This window comes from Mobula hypostoma, chromosome 5 (genome assembly GCF_963921235.1).
Source record: "Mobula hypostoma chromosome 5, sMobHyp1.1, whole genome shotgun sequence".
Taxonomy (NCBI): Eukaryota; Metazoa; Chordata; class Chondrichthyes; order Myliobatiformes; family Myliobatidae; genus Mobula; species Mobula hypostoma.
In genome coordinates, this window is record NC_086101.1 from 25,325,004 (window position 1) to 25,349,743 (window position 24,740).

General features: G+C 43.2%; 1 protein-coding gene across 9 annotated transcripts in view; it reads left to right on the plus strand.

The window, feature by feature from the left end:
- Positions 1-24,740, plus strand: part of LOC134346695 (ras/Rap GTPase-activating protein SynGAP-like) — a 663,780-nt gene that overhangs the window by 545,225 nt on the left and 93,815 nt on the right. Inside the window, exon 19 of one of the 9 annotated variants that reach the window (XM_063048236.1) lies at positions 13,294-14,002. The exons of the other annotated variants lie outside the window; for them this stretch is intronic. Within the exon in view, the coding sequence (XP_062904306.1) occupies positions 13,294-13,398 (105 nt within the window). The 3' untranslated portion in view covers positions 13,399-14,002. Of the gene's footprint in view, positions 1-13,293; positions 14,003-24,740 lie in introns of those variants that run through there. 9 annotated transcript variants of the gene reach the window in all.

Consider the following 24,740-nt stretch of genomic DNA (forward strand, 5'->3'; position numbering starts at 1 on the left):
CCAGACTCTCCATCAAGCCATTCAAAACAGACCTCCTGTTGCTAAGAACTAGGGAAAAAAGATCAATTGCCTGTTGTGTAAAAATAAATACTTGGATCCCTATCATACTTTACAGGGTAATCCTCCTGGGAGGAAAATTACTAGATGGGCCCAGCTTCCTATTCTACAGCATCCAATTTTCTATTGATCCCAGTGGTAGCGGGAAGTGTGGAAGAAGGGAATGTGATTGGCCATGAGAGGTTGAAATCATCCCATCGGTATTTAATGAACAGAATTAGTCCAGCAATCTGCTCCCTAACATCAGCCTGCATACTTTCCATCGCTGCTTTGGAAATGGCTCTTGGCTCGGCCTCCATTACCAAGGAGACAAAGACCAAGATGGCTCCAATTCTGTGGTCTAGATGAAGTTCATAGGTAAAGAGGAGAGGAGAAACACTAGCTAGGGGTTTTTAAATTAACCTCAAGATTGAGGTAAGGAAGATCTGCTCAAAGTTTCACTCCTGTACAATAGACGTCAACCCCTTCAGGACTGAACATAATTGAGACAGCATGAGAACAGTTATATTTGTTAGTTGGTTTATTATAAAACTGAGGATTATTAGGCGACTGGTCAGGCTGCATATGGGGTATCGTGAAAAGGGAAAATTGCAAATGTCACTCCACTCTTCAAGAAGGAAGAGAGGCAAAGAAAAGAAACTATAGGCCAGTTTGTCTGACCTCAATGTTTGGGAAGATGTGAGAGTCGATTATTAAGGATGAGGTCTTGGGGTACTTGGAGGCACATAATAAATAGGCTGTAGTTTGCATGGTTTCCTCTTGCCTGACAAATCTGTTGGAATCTTTTGAAGAAATAACAAGCAGATTAGACAAAGGAGAATTGGTTGATGTTGTTTGCGTAACACGAGGAAATCTGCAGATGCTGGAATTTCAAGCAACACACATAAAAGTTGCTGGTGAACGCAGCAGGCCAGGCAGCATCTCTAGGAAGCGGTACAGAAGACGTTTCGGGCTGAGACCCTTCTTCAGGACTAACTGAAAGAAAAGCTAGTAAGAGATTTGAAAGTGGGAGGGGGAGGGGGAGATCCGAAAGGATAGGAGAAGACAGGAGGGGGAGGGATGGAGCCAACAGCTGGACAGTTGATTGGCAAAAGGGATATCAGAGGGTCATGGGACAGGAGGCCCAGGGAGAAAGAAAAGGAGGAGGGGGGAAACCCAGAGGATGTTGTGTACTTGTGATTTCAGAATGCCTTTGACAAGGTGCCACACATAAGGCTGCTTAAGAAGCTACGAGCCCGTGGTATCACAGGAAGGATTCCAGCATGGATAAAGCAGTGGCTGATTGGCAGGAAGCACAGAGTGGGAATAAGGGGAGGCTTTTCTAGCTGGCTGCCAGTGACTATAGAGGTGTCCCACAGGGGTTTATGTTGGGACTAATCCTTTTTACATTATATGTCAATGATTTGGATGATGGCATTAATGGCTTTGTTGCAGAGTTTACAGATGATATGAAGGTAGGTGGAGAGGCAGGTAGTTTTGAGGAAGAAGGGAGGCTACAGAAAGACAAATTAGGAGAATGGGTAAAGAAAGGGCAGATGGAATACAGTGTCAGGAATTGTATGGTCATGCACTTCGGTAGAAGAAATGAAAGGTTGACTCAATTCCGAATGGAGAGAAAATACAAAAAAAACTGAGGTGCAAAGGGACTTGGGAGGTTAAGGCTAATTTTCAGGTTGAGTCAGTGGCAGGGGAGACAAATGCATTGTAAGCATTCATTTCAAGAGGACGAGAATATAAAAGTAAGGATGTAATGTTGAAAGTTTATAAAGCACTGGTGAGGCCCCACTTGGAGTATTGTGAGCAGGTTTGGGCCCCATATCTTAAAAAAGATATGCTGAAACTGGAGAGGGTTCAAACGAGGTTCACAAAAATGATTCCAGGATTGAATGACTTGTCATAAGAAGAGCATTTGATGTCTCTGGGCCTATATTCACTAGAATTAAGAAAAATGAGGGGTGGCCTATTTGAAACTATTGAATGTTGAAAGACCTTGACAGAGTGGTTGTGGAGAGGATGTTTCCTTTGGTGGGAGAGTTGAAGATCAGAGGACAGAGCCTCAGAATAGAGGGGCATCTTTTTAGAACGGAGATGAGGAGGAATTTCATTAGCCAGAGAGTGGTGAATCTGTGGCTTTCTTTGCCGCAGACAGTTGTGGATGCCAAGTCTTTATGTATCTTTAAGGCAGAGATTGATAGATTCTTAATTGGTCAGAGCATGAAGGGATACAGAGAGAAGGCAGGAGATTGAGGCTGAGAGGAAAATTGAATCAGCCATGATGAAATGGTGGAGCAGACTCAGTGGACTAAATGGCCTAATTCTGCTCCTATATCTTATGGTCTTATGGCATCAAAGATTATGGGTAGAAGGCAGAAGAATGTGGTTGAGAGGGATAAATCTGCCATGATGGAATGTGTAGTAGACTCAATGGGCCGAATGGCTCCTATGCCTTATGATGTGTTATTGTCTCATGTACCAAATCTTGTTTTGCGTGCCAACTATACAGATCATTTCAAAGCATAAACATGTCAAAGTGGTACAAAGGGAAAATCAAAAACAGAATGCTGGTTATCAAAATATTGTTACAGAGAAGGGACATTGCAGGTGGGCAACAGAATGAAGGACCATGGCAAGGTGGATTGTGAAATCAAGAGTTTACCTTTATCATACTAGTGGTCCTTTCAATAGTCCTATAACAGTGGGATAGAAGCTGTCCTTGAGCCTGATGCTTTCTTCTGTCCAATGGAAGTGGTTGGGGAAGTGGGGGGTGTGGAAAGAAAGAGTGTCTTCTGGTCTGATGGTCTCATGGATATGCAGCCTGATGACTATTTCAGCAAACACGAGGAAATCTGCAGCTGCTGGAATTTCAAGCAACACACATAAAAGTTGCTGGTGGATGCAGCAGGCCAGGCAGCATCTATTGGAAGAAGTACAGTCGACATTTCGGGCCAAGACCCTTCCTGACGACTGTACCTCTTCCAATAGATGCTGCCTGGCCTGCTGCGTTCACCAGCAACTTTTATGACTGTTTCAGCAGCAACTTTGGCTTAAATAGCCAATCAGAAATTTAAACATGTGCCACCCAAATTTACTGACTATTGATTCTTTCTAATCCAGTTGAATCAAGATTACTTGCACCCTGGCTGGAAGTCAAAGCAAAGTCCCTTAGTGATATTACAGAAAGAGGCAGCTTTGTCATGTAGACTTTGTGGAGGGCTCAAAGGTGGAAAAACCAGAGATTTCTCAGCTGAAGGAATATTGGAAATGAGGAAGCCATTAGCCAAAGAATTTCTTGCCCCAAATTATTTGTGCATGAAGTTACATGTCTAAAAGTTGATTCTGTTGGCTTGTGCTGAGTTGCAGCTGCCTAAACTGACTGTTGTGTCTTTTTGACAATCAGATTGAGCTGACCTGTACTTTGCTCGGAGCTAGGTCAGAGTTGGAGGGTTTGGGGGACATTGGAACCTGGCAAATCTGAGGTAGAGTGTCCAAGGGGTTGGAGGAAGAGAATCTGGACCTTGCCAATATTCTGATGATGCTGGACTGAGACGTGGATTTCACAACACCATATATTGTAGAATGTATCACCGTCTGAGACTAGAGCAATCTTGGAGTCAGGAGTGGCAAAGAGTAGGGGCTTCAAATTCATATCAAAGTGGAGGTAAACACCAAATCAGAGTGGAAGGTTTGAGGTTGGCTTGTTGCTGTGTCAGGGAGGGGAGAGACCAAGAATGGACTAATTTATCTGAAAGGATTGTTTATGTCATTTCCATTAGACATGGATCCGATGCAGCACAAAAGAGACAATAAGATAAAGAATAAACATAATAAATTTAAATAAATAAGATAGCTTATATACATAGATTGATTGTATGTCCATAAAGTGACGCTAGATGCAACAGTATCTGGACATAAGGCGACTGACAGGAAATTGTAAAGTGGTTTGTAGGGGTTATGGGTGGGTGGGTTGGTGGGTGAAGGTGTTGAACAGCCTTACTGCTTCAAGAAAGTAACCTTTTGATTCTGGTGGAGTTCCATTCCAACATTATGCTGGGAACATAGGTGTCCCGGGATTGCCCAGTGATGGTCACTCCAGAGTGCAATTTAGTAGATTAATGGGCTGCTGTAAATTACCCTGTATGAGTCAATCTGGGAGGAATTAATGGAAATCTGGGGAGAATAAAAATGGAATTAATGCTGTTCAAATGGATGCTTGATAATTGGATAGACTGAAGGATCTGATTCAGTTCTCTTTCTTTCTGTGACTCTTACGATCCATAATAGAAAAACACAGAAGAGAAGAACAACAGAGCTATTTGGAACCTTTATACGATACAGTGGGAGTTTTATGAAAAATGCTGGGCCCTTTGCTCTAGAAAAATTATCAGGGTATTGGAAGCATCATTTGTATAAAACTTCGGTTATGTGACATTCAGAGTGTTGTATCCATTTCTAGACACCGCATTCCAGGAAGTGTGTGAAGGCTTGTGAGAGGATGCAGACAAGATTGACCAGGAAGTGGCCTGGATTAGATGGTATTCACGACTATAAGGAGAGAGTGGGAAAACTTGGATTGTTTCCTCTGGAGTGTCAGCTGAGGGGAGACCCTTTGTTGAAAAATGAAAACTTTTTTGGAAGATTGGAAGGAATTGTGTCCACAACAAGATGACTGGTACCTGAGGACACTGTCCCAAACAGTAATAAAGAACCAAAGTCCTGATGTAAAGGAATAAATTGGTTCTGGAAAGGGGAGTAGGATAAAAATAGAATTGGATGTGAATTGGATTAAAAGGAAAAATTTGCAGGGGCATGGGGAATTAGAATGGCTAAGAATAACTCTTACAACCAGCCAGTAGAGCCAGAGTGGAACCACTGGCCCCTGGTATTGCTGTAAGATTCTATGAGAAGTTATTAGTTCGTCTTTTATCAACTTTTTCTTTAAAACTCACCATTATTCCTCTGTCAGCTGTGTTTCCAATCCGTAAACTCTAATGGCGGTGGCATAACATGAAGTATCTCATCTCTCCATAGACTTGTAGTGTGAACATTGGTGGTTGGTGTCTTTGCTCTTGTCATACATATCAGAAGCTTGAGAGCATAGGTTTAAGATGAGAGGAGAAGGATTTCAAGGGGACCCAAGAGGCAACTTATTCGCCTAGAGGTTGGTGCGTTTCTTGAATGTGCTGCCAAGGTGTTTGAGGCAGGTGTAATAATAACATTTAAAATACATTTGGCTAGGTACATGAGTAGGAGAAGTTCAGAAGGATATGCCGCAAATGCAGGCAAATGGGACTAGCTTAGATAGGAATCTTGGTCGGCATGGGCGAGGTTTGCAAAAGGGCCTGTGTCCGTGCTGTATGACTGAGACTCCATATCCTCAGCACATTGTCTGTTTCTACAATAACATCCCGAGTGACAAACTTTCAGTCAAAAGTTTAGTGCAGTCTCTCAAAATTCTGTTGTTTTGCTTGGTCTGAGTCATCTCTCCCTGTCCTTTTCGATTGGATTAAAATGAAGTCATCCTGTGATTTTGACCTATTTATATACAGAATGTATTACAGTATTGCCATTTATCACCCCTTCCTAAACTTTTTTGAAAAGATGATGATCATTCTCTTTCTTGATGGAGATAGGATAATCCAGGATTTTGATTGAGCAAGGATTTTTGGCAGGAATGTCTAAGTCAGTGTGATCCTTGGTGATGTTCCTGTGCATTTCCTATCCTGTCCTTCTAAGGGGAGGCGTTGCACATTTTTGGAGTTTTTGTTGTAGAGCCCTCGGCAAGATGCAGCAGTGCATTTTGCAGCTGGTTTGCAATGCAGCAATGCTGCCCTGGTGAGGTGAATGGCTGCGAATCAAGTAAGCTGTTTAGTTCTGATGGGGTGGGAGGTGGGTGTCAAGCTCTTTGAGTGCATATGGAGCAGTATTCAATGCAGGCAAACGGAGAGTCTCCAGGTTCAGTGCTGATTTAATAGAGAGTCTTGGGAAACCAGAGTCTGAGTCACTTGCCACAATATTTCTAGCCTTTGATTGTTCTAAATGGTATGTATTTAAGAATTCGGGTCTGTAAAGTTTCTGGTCATTGGTAACTTCCCCAGAGTGTCGATGATGGAGGTTCTGTTGACACTAGTGTTGGTGATTGTCAAGGGGAGGCAGTAGATTTTATCTTCTTGAAGAAGCTCTTGTAAATATAACTTCCCTGTGTTCATCCCTTGTCTAAATGTGGTCCAGGTCTTTCTGCCTAGACTGCTCCAGTTTCTTCCCTGGCTGGAAATGCTGTGTATGCTACAGCTACCAGCTGCTTTCCTTGCTTCTGACCTCATGATCACCGAGGAAACAAATGAACATTGTTCAAAAGGCCTTTGACCCTGTCCCGAGGCTGCCCTGAAGAAATGCCATGGGGCTGAAGAGATCAGACAACACCATCATTTTTCACTTGATACTGATTGACTTCACTTTCACTGGGGTGAAATGCTGCATTGATCTCGAGGAATGTCACTCTCAACTCATCTCTGGAATTCCGCACCTTTGTCTTTGTTCGGATGGAATGGGATACGGAGTCAGATAAACTAGGTTGGAGGCCAGCTGAACATGGAGGAGCGTGTTATTGGTAAGTGCCACGTGATTGCATTGTCAGTGACATCTTCTGTCATTTTGCTGATGAATGTTTGCGGCTTGGCGATTGGCCAGAATGGATTTATCTTGCTTACTGTGGGCAGGAACGGACCCAAGTGATCTGACAGGTGTTTGAATGGCATCAATGCTCTTGACCTGCTGAGAAGTGCCAGCAGATTGTTGCTCCAGCTTCCAGCATCTGCAGCCTCTTATGTTTGGGTGACTCCGTGCTTTGAAATTTTAACTGTAAATTGCTACAGAGAGGCTACAACAGGCACTGGAGAATTAATGAGCTTTGGTCTGTCTATCTTCAACATTTGGTTTCAAAATGTTATGAAATATGCAACCTGTTTTGAAGAAAGGGGAGGTGTGAAATTGGAAAATGCAAAGTTAACTTTTAAGGCCTGGATTCAGTTCAGGTCCAGAGTGACAAGGGGAAGGATTAAAACAGAGGAAAAGAACATATAGCCCCTCAATACTGTCCCATTATTCTGTAGAGACATGACAGATATGTTAGCTAAGTCCACATAACTCCATGATATCTTGTTAACTAAAGATGTCATGTCATGACTCTTAAAATTAACAATAAGCTGAGCATCAACTGTTATATGTAAAGGTGTCACAGTTTTATTGATCTTTTTATGTAGAAGCATCAGACCGTAAAACAAAGAGAATGGCTGACCCATTTCCCCTCTCAACCCCGTTCTCCTGCCTTTTCCACATAACCTTTCAGCCCAGAGTGTTTGCTGAAGATCCAGTTTAAAGTTTTAGTCTGTGTTCTCTTGTTCTGACTTCCTAAAGTCTGGAGTGAATTTAGGATTGCCCCTCTTCAAGTAGAGAAGATTTAGGGTGATCTGATAATGCTGAATTATGAAGAGTATGATTTATAAAACATGGGGACTTGTATGAACTGGAACTTAGTGACTAGTAGAGTGGTGGAAGTTGAGAAGCAAATTCTATAATAACCTTGAGAAAGGATTTGGATAAAAACTTTAAAGGGAAGCAATTATAGATCCATCGGGTAAGAACGGGAGCACAAAACTCATTAGCAGAGCCATCGTAGCATACTTAGTAGCATCTTCTGCGTTATTTGACTCAATGAATGAAGCTATCCTTTGTATTATTCCCATGTTATACCTTGTCTGATGACATTCAATGAAAATGTATGAAGAAAATGTACTATTTCCCCTGAGCAGTAAATAGCGTCTATTCTGATTTGAACAAAACATCCCGATCTTGTACTATTTAGGGAAAGATGAAAGCTTTTCTCATTCTGAAATTTACGTGATGGAAATGACTAGGTTGATATCACAGACACTGGAAGTGGGAACATTCCAGCCGATAGGTTTTCTATTAGTTGAGACCCCAACATTGTGATTATTATGGGATGAGCAACTGACAAATCAAAATGGCATGGGAACCCATTTCACCATCCCTTTGCTAGCAACCAACATTGACTGAATCTATTCCACCTCGAGAAAAACACACAAGAACCATGTGCAGGATAATAGAGAGATAGGGAATGGAATCCGTGCTGACCAACATGTAGCCATTTACACCAATCCTTCCCTCTTCCCTTTTCTCCCTAGTACCTTCTGAGAGAAGTTACGGGAGTTTGAAAACAGAAATCCAGACTTAAGAACAGTGTCTTCACCATTGCTATCAGACTTATAAACCATTTACCTCTTCCATATTCTGTGATGCAGCCACGTTCTCAGACCCTTAACCCCATCTCCCTCAGTTGTTCCTTTCTTGTCAATTGAGCAGTTAATTTTGCTCTGCTTGACTTTGCGGTACAGTTTCTGCCCCCATTTTGTTTTGGGCTCGTTGCTCTGTTTTTTATCACCATGTACACGGTTTACTCTTTGCGCTTCATATGAACAAGGAATTTCATTGGTCCTAGTGTATATGACAATAAACAAATCTAATCATTAATCCACATTTTATTTCTCCCCACATTTACATCAACTCTCCCCCCCCGCAAAAAAAATACTCTACAACTCATCCATGTGCTGTGAGTAATTTATAGTGGGCAATGAATACACCTACCCACCGCATTTGGGATGTGGGAGCAAACCAGGTCCCAGAGAGGCGTGTACAAACTCCACAGCACCTGGGATGAGGATTGAACTCCAATCTCTACCCTGAGGAGACAGCAGCTCCACTAACTGCTCAATATGCTGTTTTCAAGATGTTTACTCAGAACCTTTTTAGTGGTTCAGGAAAATTTCCTTCATTATATTTAATGTACCCTCCATGTTGAAATTCCATATTAGTCGTTCCGAGATGTGATGCACATACTGAGCAACTCTGCTAGTCTTCTGTTGAGCGACCCTACCCTTTGTTACCTCAAGTCAGCCCAGAGTACATTGCAGACCAGCTGGTGAAACATAATTAGGAGAAATACAACAGCTGACTTGCAAACAGAATGCTCCAGCACAAACATGAACATATAATAAAGATAAAAGAAAAGATTTATTTGTCACATGCACATTGAAACACTGAACCATACAGTGAAATGTGACATTTGCATCAAATAAGCACTGGGTAGCCCGCAACTATCGCCATACTACTGGCTCCAACAGTTCATCAGCACAATTTGCCACTGTAACCATACGTCTTTGGAATGTGGGAGGAAACTGGAGCACACAGAGGAAACCCACGCAGTCATGGGGAGAACATACGGACTCCTTAACGACAGAGGTGGAAATAGAACCCTAATCGGTGGTTGCTGGTGCTGTAATGCGATTGTGCTGACGGCTACACTGTTGTGCAGCTCCTATCTTGTGCTGTTGAAAAATAAATATTGGTCAAGATTTTGGAGATAATCTTCTTTATTGTTCAAGCTTTGGGCAACCTTTTATGTTCACCTGCTATGGACACACACAGACTTCCTCGCCCAAAGACAGCAAATCTAATCGGAGTAGATTTTTCAAAGTGAGGGTCTCATTCAGAATGCAGACACTCCCCAAAGCTGGAGCTGCCTTCACCTCTGTTGTTACTGTTGAGGGAGGATGCGAAACTGAAGTGAAGAAATTGAAAGACCAACTGCAGACTTCAAATGAAACTGACTAAGAGGCAGAAACAACGTGCAGATAATAGAGCCAGGTTCGATCCTGATCTCTGGTGCTGTCTGCGTGGAGTTTGCACGTTCTCCCTCTGATGGTGCTGCCTTCCCCTGGATGCTCCTGGAAAGGTATTTCAGGTTAGTAGATTAATTGCCCACTGTAAATTGCCCCTCAAGTGTTCAAATTTCAAAGTAAATTTATTATCAAGGTATGCATATGTCACCATATACCACCCTGAGATCCGATTCCTTGCAGGCATTCACAGTAGGACAAAGACATACAATAGAATCAATGAATCAATGAAAAACTATGCCAAAGACTGACAAACAACCAATGTGCAGAGGAAGACAAACTATGCAAATATTAAATAACACTGAGAACATGAGTTTCAGAGTCCTTGAAAATGAGACCATAGGTTGTAGAATCAGTTCACATACATGACAGAATCTCTGGGGAGTTGAAGGGATGAGGGGAGAATAAAATGAGTTATCTATGAAGGTTCTCAATCATCCAGGTCATTGTATATCAAGCAGTAGTAAATCAAGGCAACTGAACTTCCTGTGTTGTCTTGTTGTTTCACCACTCATCCAAAGAGGCTTCTTCACTTTTCTCCTTTGATGATAACAATGTGCACATTTTGGACAGGGAGGACAGGTGGTTTGAAAGAGGGGTTAAAGAAGCGATCTTTATCAAACTGGAAAACCCATCCTTGAACAGAGGGGGTGGGTACAACACCACCTATCAGCTACTTACAATGCAGTTCACACCTCCATCCATGCAAAGATAAGACCCATTGCCTCTACGACTCTTAACAACCCTTATGTGATTGCTATACCTTTAAACAACTCACAGAGTTTTTAAGATGGAAAACTACCCACCATGGACCAGAACTGAAGAAGTCTCTTGGATGAGTGTCGAAATGTCTTCCAGACATCACAGTAAGTCCAGTTACCTTAATTTACTACTGCTTGAAATAAAATGAATTAGGATAGGATTAATGTTAATGAGTCCTTGATGGTTGGCATGGACTTGATGGGCTGAAGGGCATGTGACCAAGCTGTATCTCTCCATGGCTCTAGTTCTCTTTCTGGTGGGAGAGGGAATGCATTGATTTTCCTTGAGAATTGATAATGGGTCCACCACTTTTTGCTTTGAAGATGACAGGATGAATTCAAAAGGCCTCTTTTATGCATGAGACTTGAAAAGCATAGTATACAGGAGCAAATCTTATAAAACTGTAAAGGATGAGAAGCTTTTGTTACATGGAGACCCTGAGCAAGTGTGTTCTCAGAGTACAGAAGACAATAAGTAGACTCAATGAAGTATTCAAAATCAGGAAGAGTAATGATGGAGTAAACAAGAGAAATCCCCTTTCTTGAAATAATCGAGGATCTGGATTTAAAGTGTTTGGTCAAAGAGACAGATGTGCATTGAGGAGACTTGTGAATGTGAACTTTCTGAAAGGAAATAAGTGCAGTTTCAGCAATAAGTGGTAATGCAGTGGAGCAGCTCCCAGCTCCAATAACGTGGGTTCAGTCCTGATCCCGGGCTGTCCGTGTGGAGACTGGACGTTCTCCTGGTGACCGCATACAGGTTTCCTCCATGTGCTCTGGTTTCCTCTCGCAGCCAGGAAATGTGCATCTTGGCATGTGAGTTGGCCACTGCAAATTGCCCTGTGTGTGTAACTGTGGTAGAATGTAGAGATTAGGGGGTGGGGCAGGATTGATGAGAATATGGGGAGAATAACATGAGTGAGGACATGTTTAGTGCAAATGGGTGCTTGATGGTTGGCAGAGACTCAGTGGGCAGAGGGGCCTGTATCCATGCTCTGCATACCTCTGATTCCATGACTTTCAGAAGGGAGTCTGAAGACCCATGGAGAAAGGAAAGGATAAAGGAATAGTTGGTTAGCTCTTTGGAAATGTTGGGACAGGCTGAATAGGACTGATTTCTTCTTCCCTGAAACAGGTGGGTGTGACCACATCCACATAAAGTCGGGGCGTTGCCCATTGTGAGAAAGGGAATCATTTACAATGTTATCACATGTTCACGAAGAAGAGATGTTATTTTAGAATAAAAGTAATCTTGATGAGTTATGAACAGTGGAGGAAAACAAGTATGTTAAATCACCTAACGATGCATGGACTGGACTGAACATTCAAGAGACGTGCTTTCATATTTTGAGTTAACTGGTGGACCTGAAAACCTGGAAACATTGCAGGAAAGTGAAGATGTTTTTGACAGATGCAAGTTATAGATTTCATTGCCCATCACGGCGTATGACACAGATCTACCAGGATGATGGTATTCATTTCTATTGTCGCACGTAGGAGAACATCATACTCAGCTCAAGTGATCACACTTTTGCTACTTTTGTCAAATTTTTAAGACTCATTTCTACAATGGTTTGGCATATGTTTTTTCTTTCTTTAATTTGACAAGATTGAATAATATTTTATCACTGCTTCCATTATGTCCAAATCATCTGACATTTCCATCTTCAATGACCTACGTTGACATCAGGTCAACCTGCAGTTGAATTTAAAAAAGATCAATGCCCTCTATTTCATCTTGTTGTCCTTATGACAACCTACCCCATAATCCAAGCCTACAGTCATGGAGTTGCACAGCGTGGAATCAGATCCATTGGCCCACCGAGTCCACACTGGCCACAGCTGTTCACTGATCCTACACTAACCCCATTTATATTCTACTTCCCATTTCCATCAGCACTGTCCAGATTGTACCACACCCACAGACAGTTACAAAGGCCAATTAACCTACCAATGCACATGCCTTTATAACTGTATCTCATTTTTGTGTATTTATGTTCTGTGTGTTGCTTGAACCCATATCCTTGAGATGCTGCCGCAAACAAGTTTTCCATTGTATTTGTACCTCATCGTACTTGTGCAAAAGTGAAAGGGATGGATAGAGTGGACATGGGGAGGACGTTGCCATCTGTAAGTGAGGCTAGAAGCCGAGGGCACAGCCTCAGAATAAAAGGATTTCCCTTTAGAGCAAAAATGAAGAGGAATTTCTTTGGGCATAAGACAGAAATCTGTGGAATTCTTTGCCAGAAGTGGCTGTTGAGGCAAAGTCATTAGGTGTATTTAAAGGGCAGGTTGATAGGTTCTTGACTAGGGAAGGTTTGAAAGGTTAAGAGGAGGAGGCAGGAGAATAGGGTTGAGAGGGAATAATAAATCAGTCATTATTGAATAGCAGAGCAGACTCAATGGACTGAATGGCTCCTGTAATTTTTTAGTCTTGTATATCAATAAACTTAACTGGATTTGAGAGGAAACCTACACAGACACAGGGAGAACATGCAAGTTCTACACAGGCAGCATCGGAGGTCAGGAGTGAATCCGGGTCACTAGAGCTGCAGCAGTCAATCCACCAACTGTGCCTCTGAGCCAGATCTTTAATTTTGTTCTCTTGTTCCTCTTCAGCTGTCAGCACTCTGCTGGTGAAAACATCAGAGCAAATACAAATAAGTTAATAGTAAAGAGTCAGGATTGATATAAATGATGTTAAAAACTTGTCTTAATTGTAGAAAAGAAAAGAACCACTGGAGGAACTCAGCATCCAGGCAGCGTCTGTGGAAGGAAATGGACAGTCTGCATCTCAGGCCAAGTCCCTTCACCTGGACTACTTATAATACCTAAGCAGCACACACAGAGTGTTGGAGGAACTCAACAGGCCAGGAAATGAATAAAGTGTTGAGCTCTGGGCCAAGAAACTTCTTCAGTTGTAATACCTATTCAACAAGAATTTGAAATCCATCTGGATTTCTGTATAAACTTTGCTGTCATTTGGATTAATATGCGATTAGATTCCCATGTTGGAAAGGCTTTTCAATCTGATGGTTATAGGTTCAAGCCCCACTATAGAGATACAAATGTACAAACTCAAGCTGACAATACAGAGCTGCGCTATCAGGTCACGCAGTAAAACGGGACTCTGCTGCTCAGTACACATTAAATGTTATATCAAAGAATAAAGAGTTCTTGTCTGTCCACGCCAATATTTAATTCCCAATTAGTATCATTAAAACAAATCTCTGGTCATTAATACATTGTGATTGTTGCATTAAATCTGTGTCCATGCTTCAAAGACTGCATTGGTGCTGCTTCCTGCACTTCTGTGGAACTCTTACACCATTGCCACCGATTTCCGTTTCACTCTGGACATCTTTCTCCATCTCAGGAGGCAAACTAGCCACCAGTATCTACTATAAACCAATAGATACCCACAGCTACCTCGACTATACGTTATCTCACCCTTTTCCCTTGTGGGCAGTCTCTCAGTTGTCTCTCAGTTGTCTGTCTCTCAGTTTCTCCATCTCCACCACAACTGCTCACAGGATGAGGTTTTCCGCTCCAGGACTTCTGAAATGCCCTCTTTTTTCTGGAACCATGGCTTCTCCTCTGCTACAGTTGGAGACTTCACATTCATATTTCTCCATTTCCTGCACTTCTGCTCTCATCCACCCTCGCCCGAAAGAACGGAGTTCCCTCGTTCCTCATCTTTCACCCACTAGCCTCCACGCCCAGTATAGCATCCTATACTGTGAGATCACACTACCAATCACATCCACCCCTCTTCCCATTTCGGTTTTCCATAGAGACCACTCTCTCCATGACTTGCTGGCTCACTGAGCCCTTTCCCAGCCACTCATCCCCACCTCCAGGCACTTTGCCCTGCAAGCATAGGAGGTGTCACACTGGTGTCCCTCCACCCCCTCGCGCTTCACCATCCAGGAACCTGAACAGCCCTCCAGATAAGGCAAAGATTCACATGCATCTCCTCCACCTGGTCTATTGAATTTGGTATTCGTGATGTAGCCTTGTCTATGTCCACAAGACCAAGTGTAGACTCGGTAACTGATTTGCAGAGCACCTAGGCTCTGTGCTTAAAGGCCACCTTGAGCTCCCAGCTACATGTCATTTCCACTCCCATTCCCATTCTCCCATTTCTGCATCGACCTGCTCGTCCTCAGCCTTCTCCACTGCCATAGTGAGGACCAAGGCAAACTAGAACAACATATTTGCCTGCAATCCAATGGTATGAATGGTAACTTTTCTTATTCAGCAAACCCGCAGCTACATGTTCCTTTCCAACTTTCACTGATCGACCCAGGTTCTCTCTCCCTTTGTCACTTCCCCCCTTAATACCAAGGCTCATTACCTTCCCTCCAACTGGTTCCATCAGATTATCATCCACCCCGCAAACTGGTTCCACCTATCACTTACCAGCCTGTGTCTCACCCACCCTCTCACTTCAATATACCGGACATCTTCCCACCATATACTCTGTCCTGATGCTGGGTCTCGGTCCTCAATGTTGACCATTCCGCTGCCTCTGTGGATGCTGTCTGACCTGCTGCGTTCTTCCAGTAGTTCGTTTGTGCTCCCAATTCTGGCTGTCTGTGGCAATGAATTCCACAGATTCATCACACTCTGGCTAAAGAAAAACTTCCTCATCTCTGCTCTAAATGGACATTCCTCAATTCTGAGGCTGTGCATTCTGGTCCTAGACTCACCCGCTATAGAAAAATCCTCTTCACATCTACTTTATCGAGAGCTTACAATATTCAATAGGTTGCAATGAGATTCCACACCTCCCCCCCCAGCCCCCCCACCCCCCCTCCATTCTTCTAAACTCCAGTGAGTACAGAGCCAGAACTATCAATGGGTTTAATCTGTTAACCCTTTCACTCCTGGGATCATTTTCGTGAACCTCCTTGTAAAGTTCTAGGAATAAGATTCATATTCAGTTCTGAGCTGATACTGTTTTTCCAATCTTCCAAGTAAGGAAACAGAAGAGAAATATGTAGTTTGTAAGATAATAGCGCAATCACTTTCCTTGACACTCCTCAAAATCCATGTAGGCGGCACCTTAGCATTCTAACATCTTTTAAAGTTCCTTTAAACTTAAGTTCTTAGTAAAGATTGTGGCCTCAAGCTTCTCTTCAGAGCTTGTGTAGTAAAGGGATTGCTGCATTTGTCAAAGGCACTAGGGTTCATTTTGATGAGAAGAAGCACTAAATAGGTACTGTCAAAAAGACAATATTGTTTCAGAATCATGTCATTTTAACATGGGATCTTTGGTCATGGTGGCTGATTTGCAGACTTTCAATTTTGCAAAGAGCAGCCAGATCAGGAACATCTGTAGACTTTACACTCAAACACTGATTAGACACAATTTTTGTGAATCTGTTCATATGGGCTCTTTGCATCCACTTCCACTAAAGGGATAGGATCTGCTGGTTGACGCATAAGTGGCACATGTAAGAAAGGTTCAGGAACTCAGTGAGAGAACACATGGGTTCTCAAGTATGGCACGGCAGTTCCGGGTGGAGAAGGTTCAAGAGAGGAGAGTTGGCGTATACCCACCATGAGAAACAGCTCACTGCAGTCACCTTCTCCTTTCCTTGCTTGGACTGCATGTGGAAAGTAGCAGGGTCAGGATGGTTCCTAGCCATCGAGAGAGGAATGACAAGCTATGGAGGGGAGGAAGACAGGCATGGAATTTACAGGAATGGGTGGAGAGATCTTGGTTCATTGGATCGATGGTTGAGCAGAGATGCAACACATCAGGCGGAAGATCAGGAGGCCTTTGAGGCACTGTTCACCATGGATGGCCGATGTCCAGAACACCTGGAGCAACAGTCTGGAGCAATTGCCAGAGGAAGTAAGATAACTTCAGAAGATGTGCCAAGGTAAGTGCCGTAAGACTGACAGCTGATCTTCACTGACACTGCCTCTGCCTGTAGCTCACACAGTCCTCCCTTAGTACCATTAACACAGAGGCTCTGACCTCTGCACTCTGTACGCATGGCTATCCCCACAAAACACACAGTGAAACACTTCTGTTCTCACAACCTCTAGTACACACACACACACACACACACACACACACGTGCATGCACACTCACAAAATCTTATCTTCATACCCACTAAAACACACCCCACTTACACTCACAATCACACACAATCCTTTCATTTGCTGCCAAACACACTCCTGTCATCACACCAGCTGAAACACATTCTACACACATATATAGACAGAGTGCTGTAACTCATGATAAAATTACTCTTTTCTTTGCCCACTTTAGATAAATGTCTGCACTGGAAGGAAGGAAGGAAGCCGGCAGGCAGGGAGGGTCCCTCTTGTGCTCACTGCTCACATGAGTGGAAGAGAGAAACTTCCTCATGGGCAGGGCAAATGCTCAAAGGCAAATGGACTCCAGACAGAGTCGCTCAAGTCTACACAGAATGCATCCCTATCATGGATAACCCTCATCAATCCATTCACTTTGGCTACCTCTGATCAATGCACCTCTCTTGTGTTTGATCATTCCAGGGAGTGAAGCGAGGCTCCCAGTCTCCCTTCTGCTGCCACCTTAGCCACCAATAAGGGAGAAATAGGAGTTGGGTCAGATGAAGGGCCTGGGGAGGAAAGTGATGCAGAACAGCACCCTGCTTTTGCTCCTAACGCCTCTGCAGCCATTAGCAGTGTGAGGGAAGAAGCCCCTGGGTGGGGTGAGGTGGGTGCATGGCATGGGGAGAAGCACCAGGCAGCAGTGGACCATGGTCATTCAGCAGGTGCAGAGAACCTGGGGCAGCAGCTCACCAGAGAAGGACCTCATGCTTCAACGCTGCCCCTGCCCAACAAATTGTACCATACAGTGAAAAGTGTTGTTTACCTCAAATCAAATCTGTCAGGATTGTGCTAAGGAACCTGCAAGTGCCCTGTGTTTCCAGCACCAATATAGTATGCTCTCAGCTCATTAACCCTAACCGTATAACTTTGGAATGTGAGAGCACCAGAAAGGAACACACACAGTCACAGGGGAAAGTGCAAACTCTTTGCAGACAATGGTGGAGTTGAATCCTGACCTTACAGTGGGTACTAACCACTACACCACCATGCTGCACTCACTCAACATCAGCACTGGGCATTTGCACAGACATCAATTCCTCAAGACTGTGCTGTCACAAAGGGCACTTAGCAATGAAAAGAGTATTGTGAGCTTCCAGACTGCTTGGCACCGAGCATGAGAACATTCTTCCATGATCAGCAACCACTTGTCCATTAGGATCCCCTTCAATGAACTAAAGCTCTGGGTTCTTTAAGGAGCTCAGATCACCACATGAGTGACATCAAAGGCACTAGGTATTTTTGGGAAGCCTCATTGCCAGAAAACTTAAGTATGCACTCATAGAGTTGTACTGTACAGAAAGCCCTTCAGCCCACCCTCTCCATGCTGACCTTACTGCCCATTTACAGTTTTCCATATTAGAAATGAGCCCTTCTATGCCTTGCCTATTTGAGTGTCTGTCTGAAAGCTTCTTACTAACTCTATCTGAATTCAGTCAGTGAAGAAACAGTACGTAAAGAAGACTCTTCGTGTAGTACCTCAGTGGGCTGTCCAACTCTTTGAGATGTAGTGTAGGTCAGCAGCAGACGTCTGCAATAGTTAGGAAGTTAGGAATGATCGTGACGTTGATGGGTCTAGGTCAACCAGTCCAGCCATGCATGGGTGGTTGGAAAGTGCCACCTAATCTGTAGGAATCAAAAGATGCTGGAAAATCTCAGCAGGTGATGCAGCATGCATGGAAAGAGAAGTGATTAATGTTTTGAGAAACTGGAGCATGAGGAGAGGGGTGATTTACTACGACAATCAGACAATCCAAGATAGGGGTGTGTAATGCTGTATGGGACCTTCACATGAAGGCATCCATCTCCTGGGTCCCAAATCTTGGGGTGGCATGGTAGCACAAGGCTTTACGTTACCAGCGACCCGGGTTCATTACAGTCAGAAACAGGTGAATTGATCATGGGGAGCAAGGACATGGCAGACCAACTGAATAACTACTTTGGTTCTGTCTTCACGAAGGAGGACATAATTAATCTTCCGGAAATAGTAGGGGACGGAGGGTCTAGTGAGATGGAGGAACTGAGGAAAACACATGTTAGTAGGGAAGTGGTGTTAGGTAAATTGAAGGGATTAAAGGCAGATAAATCCCCAGGGCCAGGTGGTCTGCATCCCAGAGTGCTTAAGGAAGTAGCCCAAGAAATAGTGGATGCATTAGTGATAATTTTTCAAAACTCATTAGATTCTGGACTAGTTCCTGAGGATTGGAGGGTGGCTAATGTAACCCCATTTTTTAAAAAAGGAGGGAGAGAGAAACCAGGGAATTATAGACCGGTTAGCCTAACGTCGGTGGTGGGGAAAATGCTAGAGTCAGTTATCAAAGATGTGACAACAGAACATTTGGAAGGCGGTGAAATCATCCGACAAAGTCAGCATGGATTTGTGAAAGGAAAATCATGTCTGACGAATCTCATAGAATTTTTTGAGGATGTAACTAGTAGAGCGGATAGGGGAGAACCAGTGGATGTGGTATATTTGGATTTTCAAAAGGCTTTTGACAAGGTCCCACACAGGAGATTAGTGTGCAAACTTAAAGCACACGGTATTGGGGATATGGTATTGATGTGGATAGAGAATTGGTTGGCAGACAGGAAACAAAGTGTGGAAATAAACGGGACCTTTTCAGAATGGCAGGCAGTGACTAATGGGGTACCGCAAGGCTCAGTGCTGGAACCCCAATTGTTTACAATATATATTAATGACTTAGATGAGGGAATTACATGCAGCATCTCCAAGTCTGGTGACTTGGATAGGTTAGGTGAGTGGGCAAATTCATGGCAGATGCAATTTAATGTGGATAAATGTGAGGTTATCCACTTTAGTGGTACGAACAGGAAAACAGATTATTATCTGAATGGTGGCTGATTAGGAAAAGGGGAGGTGCAGTGAGACCTGGGTGTCATTATACACCAGTCAATGAAAGTGGGCATGCAGGTACAGCAGGCGGTGTAAAAGGTGAATGGTATGCTGGCATTCATAGCAAGAGGATTCGAGTACAGGAGCAGGGAGGTACTACTGCAGTTGTACAAGGCCTTGGTGAGACCACACCTGGAGTATTTTGTGCAGTTTTGGTCCGCTAATCTGAGGAAAGACATTCTTGCCATAGAGGGAGTACAAAGTACCAGATTAATTCCTGGGATGGCAGGACTTTCATATGATGAAAGACTGGATCGACTAGGCTTATACTCGCTGGAATTTAGAAGATTGAGGGGGGATCTTATTGAAATGTATAAAATCCTAAAGGGATTGGACAGGCTAAATGCAGGAAGATTGTTCCTGATGTTGGGGAAGTCCAGAACAAGGGGGTCACAGTTTAAGGATAAAGGGGAAGCCTTTTAGTACCGAGATGAGGAAAAACTTCTTCACACAGAGAGTGGTGAATCTGTGGAATTCTCTGCCACAGGAAACAGTTGAGGCCAGTTCATTGGCTATATTTAAGAGGGAGTTAGATATGGCCCTTGTGGCGAAAGGGATCGGGGGGTATGGAGAGAAGGCAGGTATAGGGTTCTGAGTTGGATGATCAGCCATGATCATACTGAATGGCGGTGCAGGCTCGAAGGGCCGAATGGCCTACTCCTGCCCCTATTTTCTATGTTTCTATTTCCTGCCACTGTCTGTAAGGAGTTTGTACATCTTGTCAATGATCACATGGGTTTCCTCCAGGTGCTCCGGTTTTCTCCCACAATCCGAAGATGTACTGTTTGGTAGGTTAATTGGCCTCCTCCATGCCATATCTCAATAAGTAATAAAAATCTTTAGCAGCTAACGATGTCTGGCCTGAAACTCAACATTGCTAGCATCATAACTATGGAGCCCCCAGGGTAAAAATTCATCATGCTCCAATTTTAAAACGGTTAATGCTTTTGAAGCTGTAAACAGACTCCGGAGGAATCTGAAGCTGGCTGTTGAAACTGTTCATTGTTAGACAAGCCCAATGAAGTATCTGTTGATTGTCAAAATTGCTGGACACACAATTCTCAAGTGATAATGGCAATGCTGTAATAATGATTAGCCTAGTGTCTGTCACTAAAAGTATGTCACATGCAATGGTGTGCATCCCAGTTAATAGTATGGAGGCACGGAGAGTCGGAGAGTCTGGAGAATGGCCTTTCCATCCACCAAGTTAGCTGCACACATTTACACCAGCCCCACACTCATCACATTTTATTGTCCCCACAGTCCCATTAACTCTCCCCGGATTCTATCCTACCCACACACCACGGGCAGCTGACAGCTGCCAATTAACCCACCCACCTGCACAGTGTGTGGGATGTGAGAGGAAAGCTCCGTGCTGTCACAGAGGAGAACGTACAAACTCCACACAGACAGCACCAGAGGTCAGGATTGAACCTGGGTTGTTGGACTGTGATGCAGTGCCTCTGTGCTGCCCTAACCTCACGTAACTGATTCAGTTTCCCAGTCATCTGGTCACATGGAGTGATTCACATGGAACATGCTCCATGTAGAACTAACTTTTCACTGGAATGACACTAAATAAAAGCTATGCAATCTAATTGTGTGTAAATTTTAGAGAATTACTAATACTAAATATTGTGAAGTCTTGGTAATATATCCAGGTAATCTTTCAATATGTTTTCAATGTCCTCTTCAAAACATCAGCAGCAAATGAATAATTAAGAGGCAACTTCTAGCTTATTACCAATCGATTAGTTGTTGTTAGTTCAGCAGAAGTTACCAAATTGTTGTGAAGACTCCTCAATGAATATTAAAAGTGATCAGCTGCTTAATAGTTGTTATGTTTTGTAACTACAGGGAACTATTCTAAAGATAAATATGGGCCTACTTTGTTTCTTTTTCTTTTTTTTGTTAGTGAGGCACTCACATGTGACATGGTGGTGTGATTACGTATACCATTTACTTACTTAATGCTTAAGTAGGATAGATTTACAACAGATTTACAAAATTACTGAAATATTAGATACACTGCACTCATCCCTGCTTAACCATAAATTCCAACTCCATATAGAATGCATCTCAACTCATATATGTAATGTATGTAACGTATTGCCCTCTATTCATTATATACATACTCAATAACTATGTACAGATTCACAGCATAGTAACATTTTAATTATTCCATTCAGACCTAAACATTTAATCGCAGTGGAGGATTTTTGATTCTTGTGGATAGCGTCTTACCTGGTGACGGTGGGGGTTTGAGACTTGTGGCTCTGAAACAATCTCAGTTTCTGGGACCTCCTCTGTGGTGGTTGTAGGAGTTGACTCTGGGACAGCTGGAAGTGGTTCTGACAGTTCTGGACACCTTTCTTCCCTGCATCTGCTGTCCTCAACTGATCGATACGTCATCTCCAAATGACATCGGATGCAATCTCCAATGTGTAGGAGTATTGTCCAGTTCTGTCCTTAATTGTTCCAAGTACTTTTGGTCACCTCTTTAGTCCCTTACCAAGACAACTTGTCCGGGAGTGAAACATCAAACCTCCTTGTTTGAGGAGCCCTCAATTTGTCTCAGCTGTTTGTCCTACAAACTCCTTCTGAGACTGGGTTTGTCGAGATCCAATTTTGAGTGAAAGGGTTAAGCAGGAACAGCATAGCTGGTGAGTTGTTGCTTATGGAGTGTGCTGTATTGCGATATGCAAGGAGGAAATTGGCGAGCTTCTGATTCAGCGCCAGTGTTGTGTGTTCTGCTGACATTGTTCACGGTGTATTCTTTAGACTCTGGACAAACCTTTCCACCAAGCCATTTGTAGCTGGATGGTACGGTGCAGATGTAATATGTCTTATTCCATTCATTTTCAGGAATGATTGAAACTGTTCTGCAACAAACTGTGGTCCATTGTAACTGACTAAGTGTTCTGGAACACCAGTCCATGAGAAGAAGTTTCTCAACACATCAACAGTGTGCGAGGCTGGAGTGGAGGATATTGGGAACACTTCTGGCCACGTTGTAGCTGTATCCACTACTACCAAGAGATTTGTGCCCATAAATGGCCCAGCAAAATCCACAGGAATCCTCTGCCAGGGTAATGCAGGCAATTCCCAGCAATGGAGAGAGGCTGCTCTTGGCATCTTCTGAATGTGTTGGCATCCTGAACAGTGCATGGCAAGCTGCTCGATCTGCTGATCTATCCCAGGCCAGCAATTCGAACCAATTGTTTATTTTGATGATGCTTAGATGACCAGCATGTAGCTCTTCCAACAATTTAGCTCTCAGCTTGGATGATACAACAGCTCTCAATCCCCACATAAGGGCAACAGCCATCAAGGGAAAGCTCATCCTGACGCTGGTATAACTGGGAAAACTGGAGATCCTGCTGCACATTTTTGTTTGCCATGTAGACTTGAGACAGTTTGGGGTCTTTTCTGCTTTCCCTTTGGATTGTCTTTCCCATAATGGAGAGACATTCGATTTTCATTAGGAAGAATACATCAAGAGGACTGTCCTCTTTTGAAAATTTTCAGGTATTTCCTTTTCCAAGGGTAAATGGAACAATCCATCAGCATTTCCATGATTTGCTTCCCTCTTGAAAACAATCTGGTAATTGTGCCCTCCAACAAACAGAGCCTATTTCTGTATTCGTGCTGCTGCTGATCATGAAACACATTTTTGTTGATTCAAAATTTATATCAGGGGATGATGATACTGGTTGAAACGTCTTACACCCCAAACCAGACTCAAGCCCTCTCTGTCAATTTGTGCATAATTTTTCTCTGTAGTGGTAAGGAAACAAAGGCTATGGGGCATTCCCTTCTATCTCTCATAACATGTGGCTTGACTGCGGTGAGGCATCAGGGGCAAGCTTCACTGGATGCTGTGGATCATAATGTGTGAGTACAGTGTCTGATGTCACCGTATCCTTTGTCTTTTGGAAAGCCACCTCACAGTGCTTTGTCCATTGCCATTTCTTCCCAATCTGTGGTAATGCATTCAAGGGATTCACAGTAACTAGGTTTGGCAGAAACCTCTTATGATAATTGACAAATCCTAAAAAGGACTTCAATTGTGATGCATCATTTGATCTTGGGGCATCTCCACTGCTTGAGTTTTCTCAGCACACTTGTGTAAGCCTTGTACATCAATGCTGTGCTCACAGTAAGTGATGCTTGGTTTAAAGAATTCACACTTGTCATATCATGCTATGAACTCATAATCGTCTAACCTTTTTTAACACTGACTTGAGATTTTGGAGATGTCCCTTGTCATCCTTACTGGTAACAATGATGTTAGCCAGCTACCACTGAGTGCCTGAGCAGCCTTGCAGCACCTGATCCATAGCTATCTGCTAGAGTGTAGGTGCAGATGCTACTCCAAAAATAAGCCAATTATAGTGATAAAGCCCTTTGTGAGTGTTTATGGTGAGAAACACTTTGGACTCTTCTTCCATCTCCATCTGTAGTTAGGCTACAGCTGAGACCACTTTGCTGAAATGTTTCCCTCCAGGAAAGTTTGCAAGGATAAACTTTATCCTGAGCAGAAGGTATTGATCTACTTTCAGTACAGATTGATGTTGACCTTAAAATCACCACAGTTACTGACAGACCCATGCTTCTTAGCTACTAGGAACATTGCTATTGCCCATAGACTCCATTCAACTGTGGAAAGAATTCCTTCAGCCTCCATGCAATCTCACTCACTGGTTACTTTACCATGGATGGTACCTGTATAAGGAGCTGGAAAAGCTTTGTAAAACTTGTGTGCAGCATTTTCACTTAACACTATTTTGCCCTTGATATGTTTGAGTTTTCCATTGCCATCCTTGAACACTGCTGAAGCATCATCCAGTACCTTTCTTAATTTGCTTTCAGCTGACTCTATTGCAGGGGATGTGGAATGCAAATGTTGGATGGATCTTCAATCAACTTGCAGTTGTCTCAGCCAATCACTTCCCCACAATGCTGGTCTTCCTGTTTTTATCACATACAAGCCCAGAGTGCCTTGTTGTATTTCACTGTTGCAAAAGCCACACCTACAGGAGTTACCTTTCTCTAGTATGAGTTCTTAGTTGGATATCTGTAGGCTTTATTTCAGAATCTTTGAAATGTTGTTCAAACTCATTTTGTAGAATGACTGAGACGGT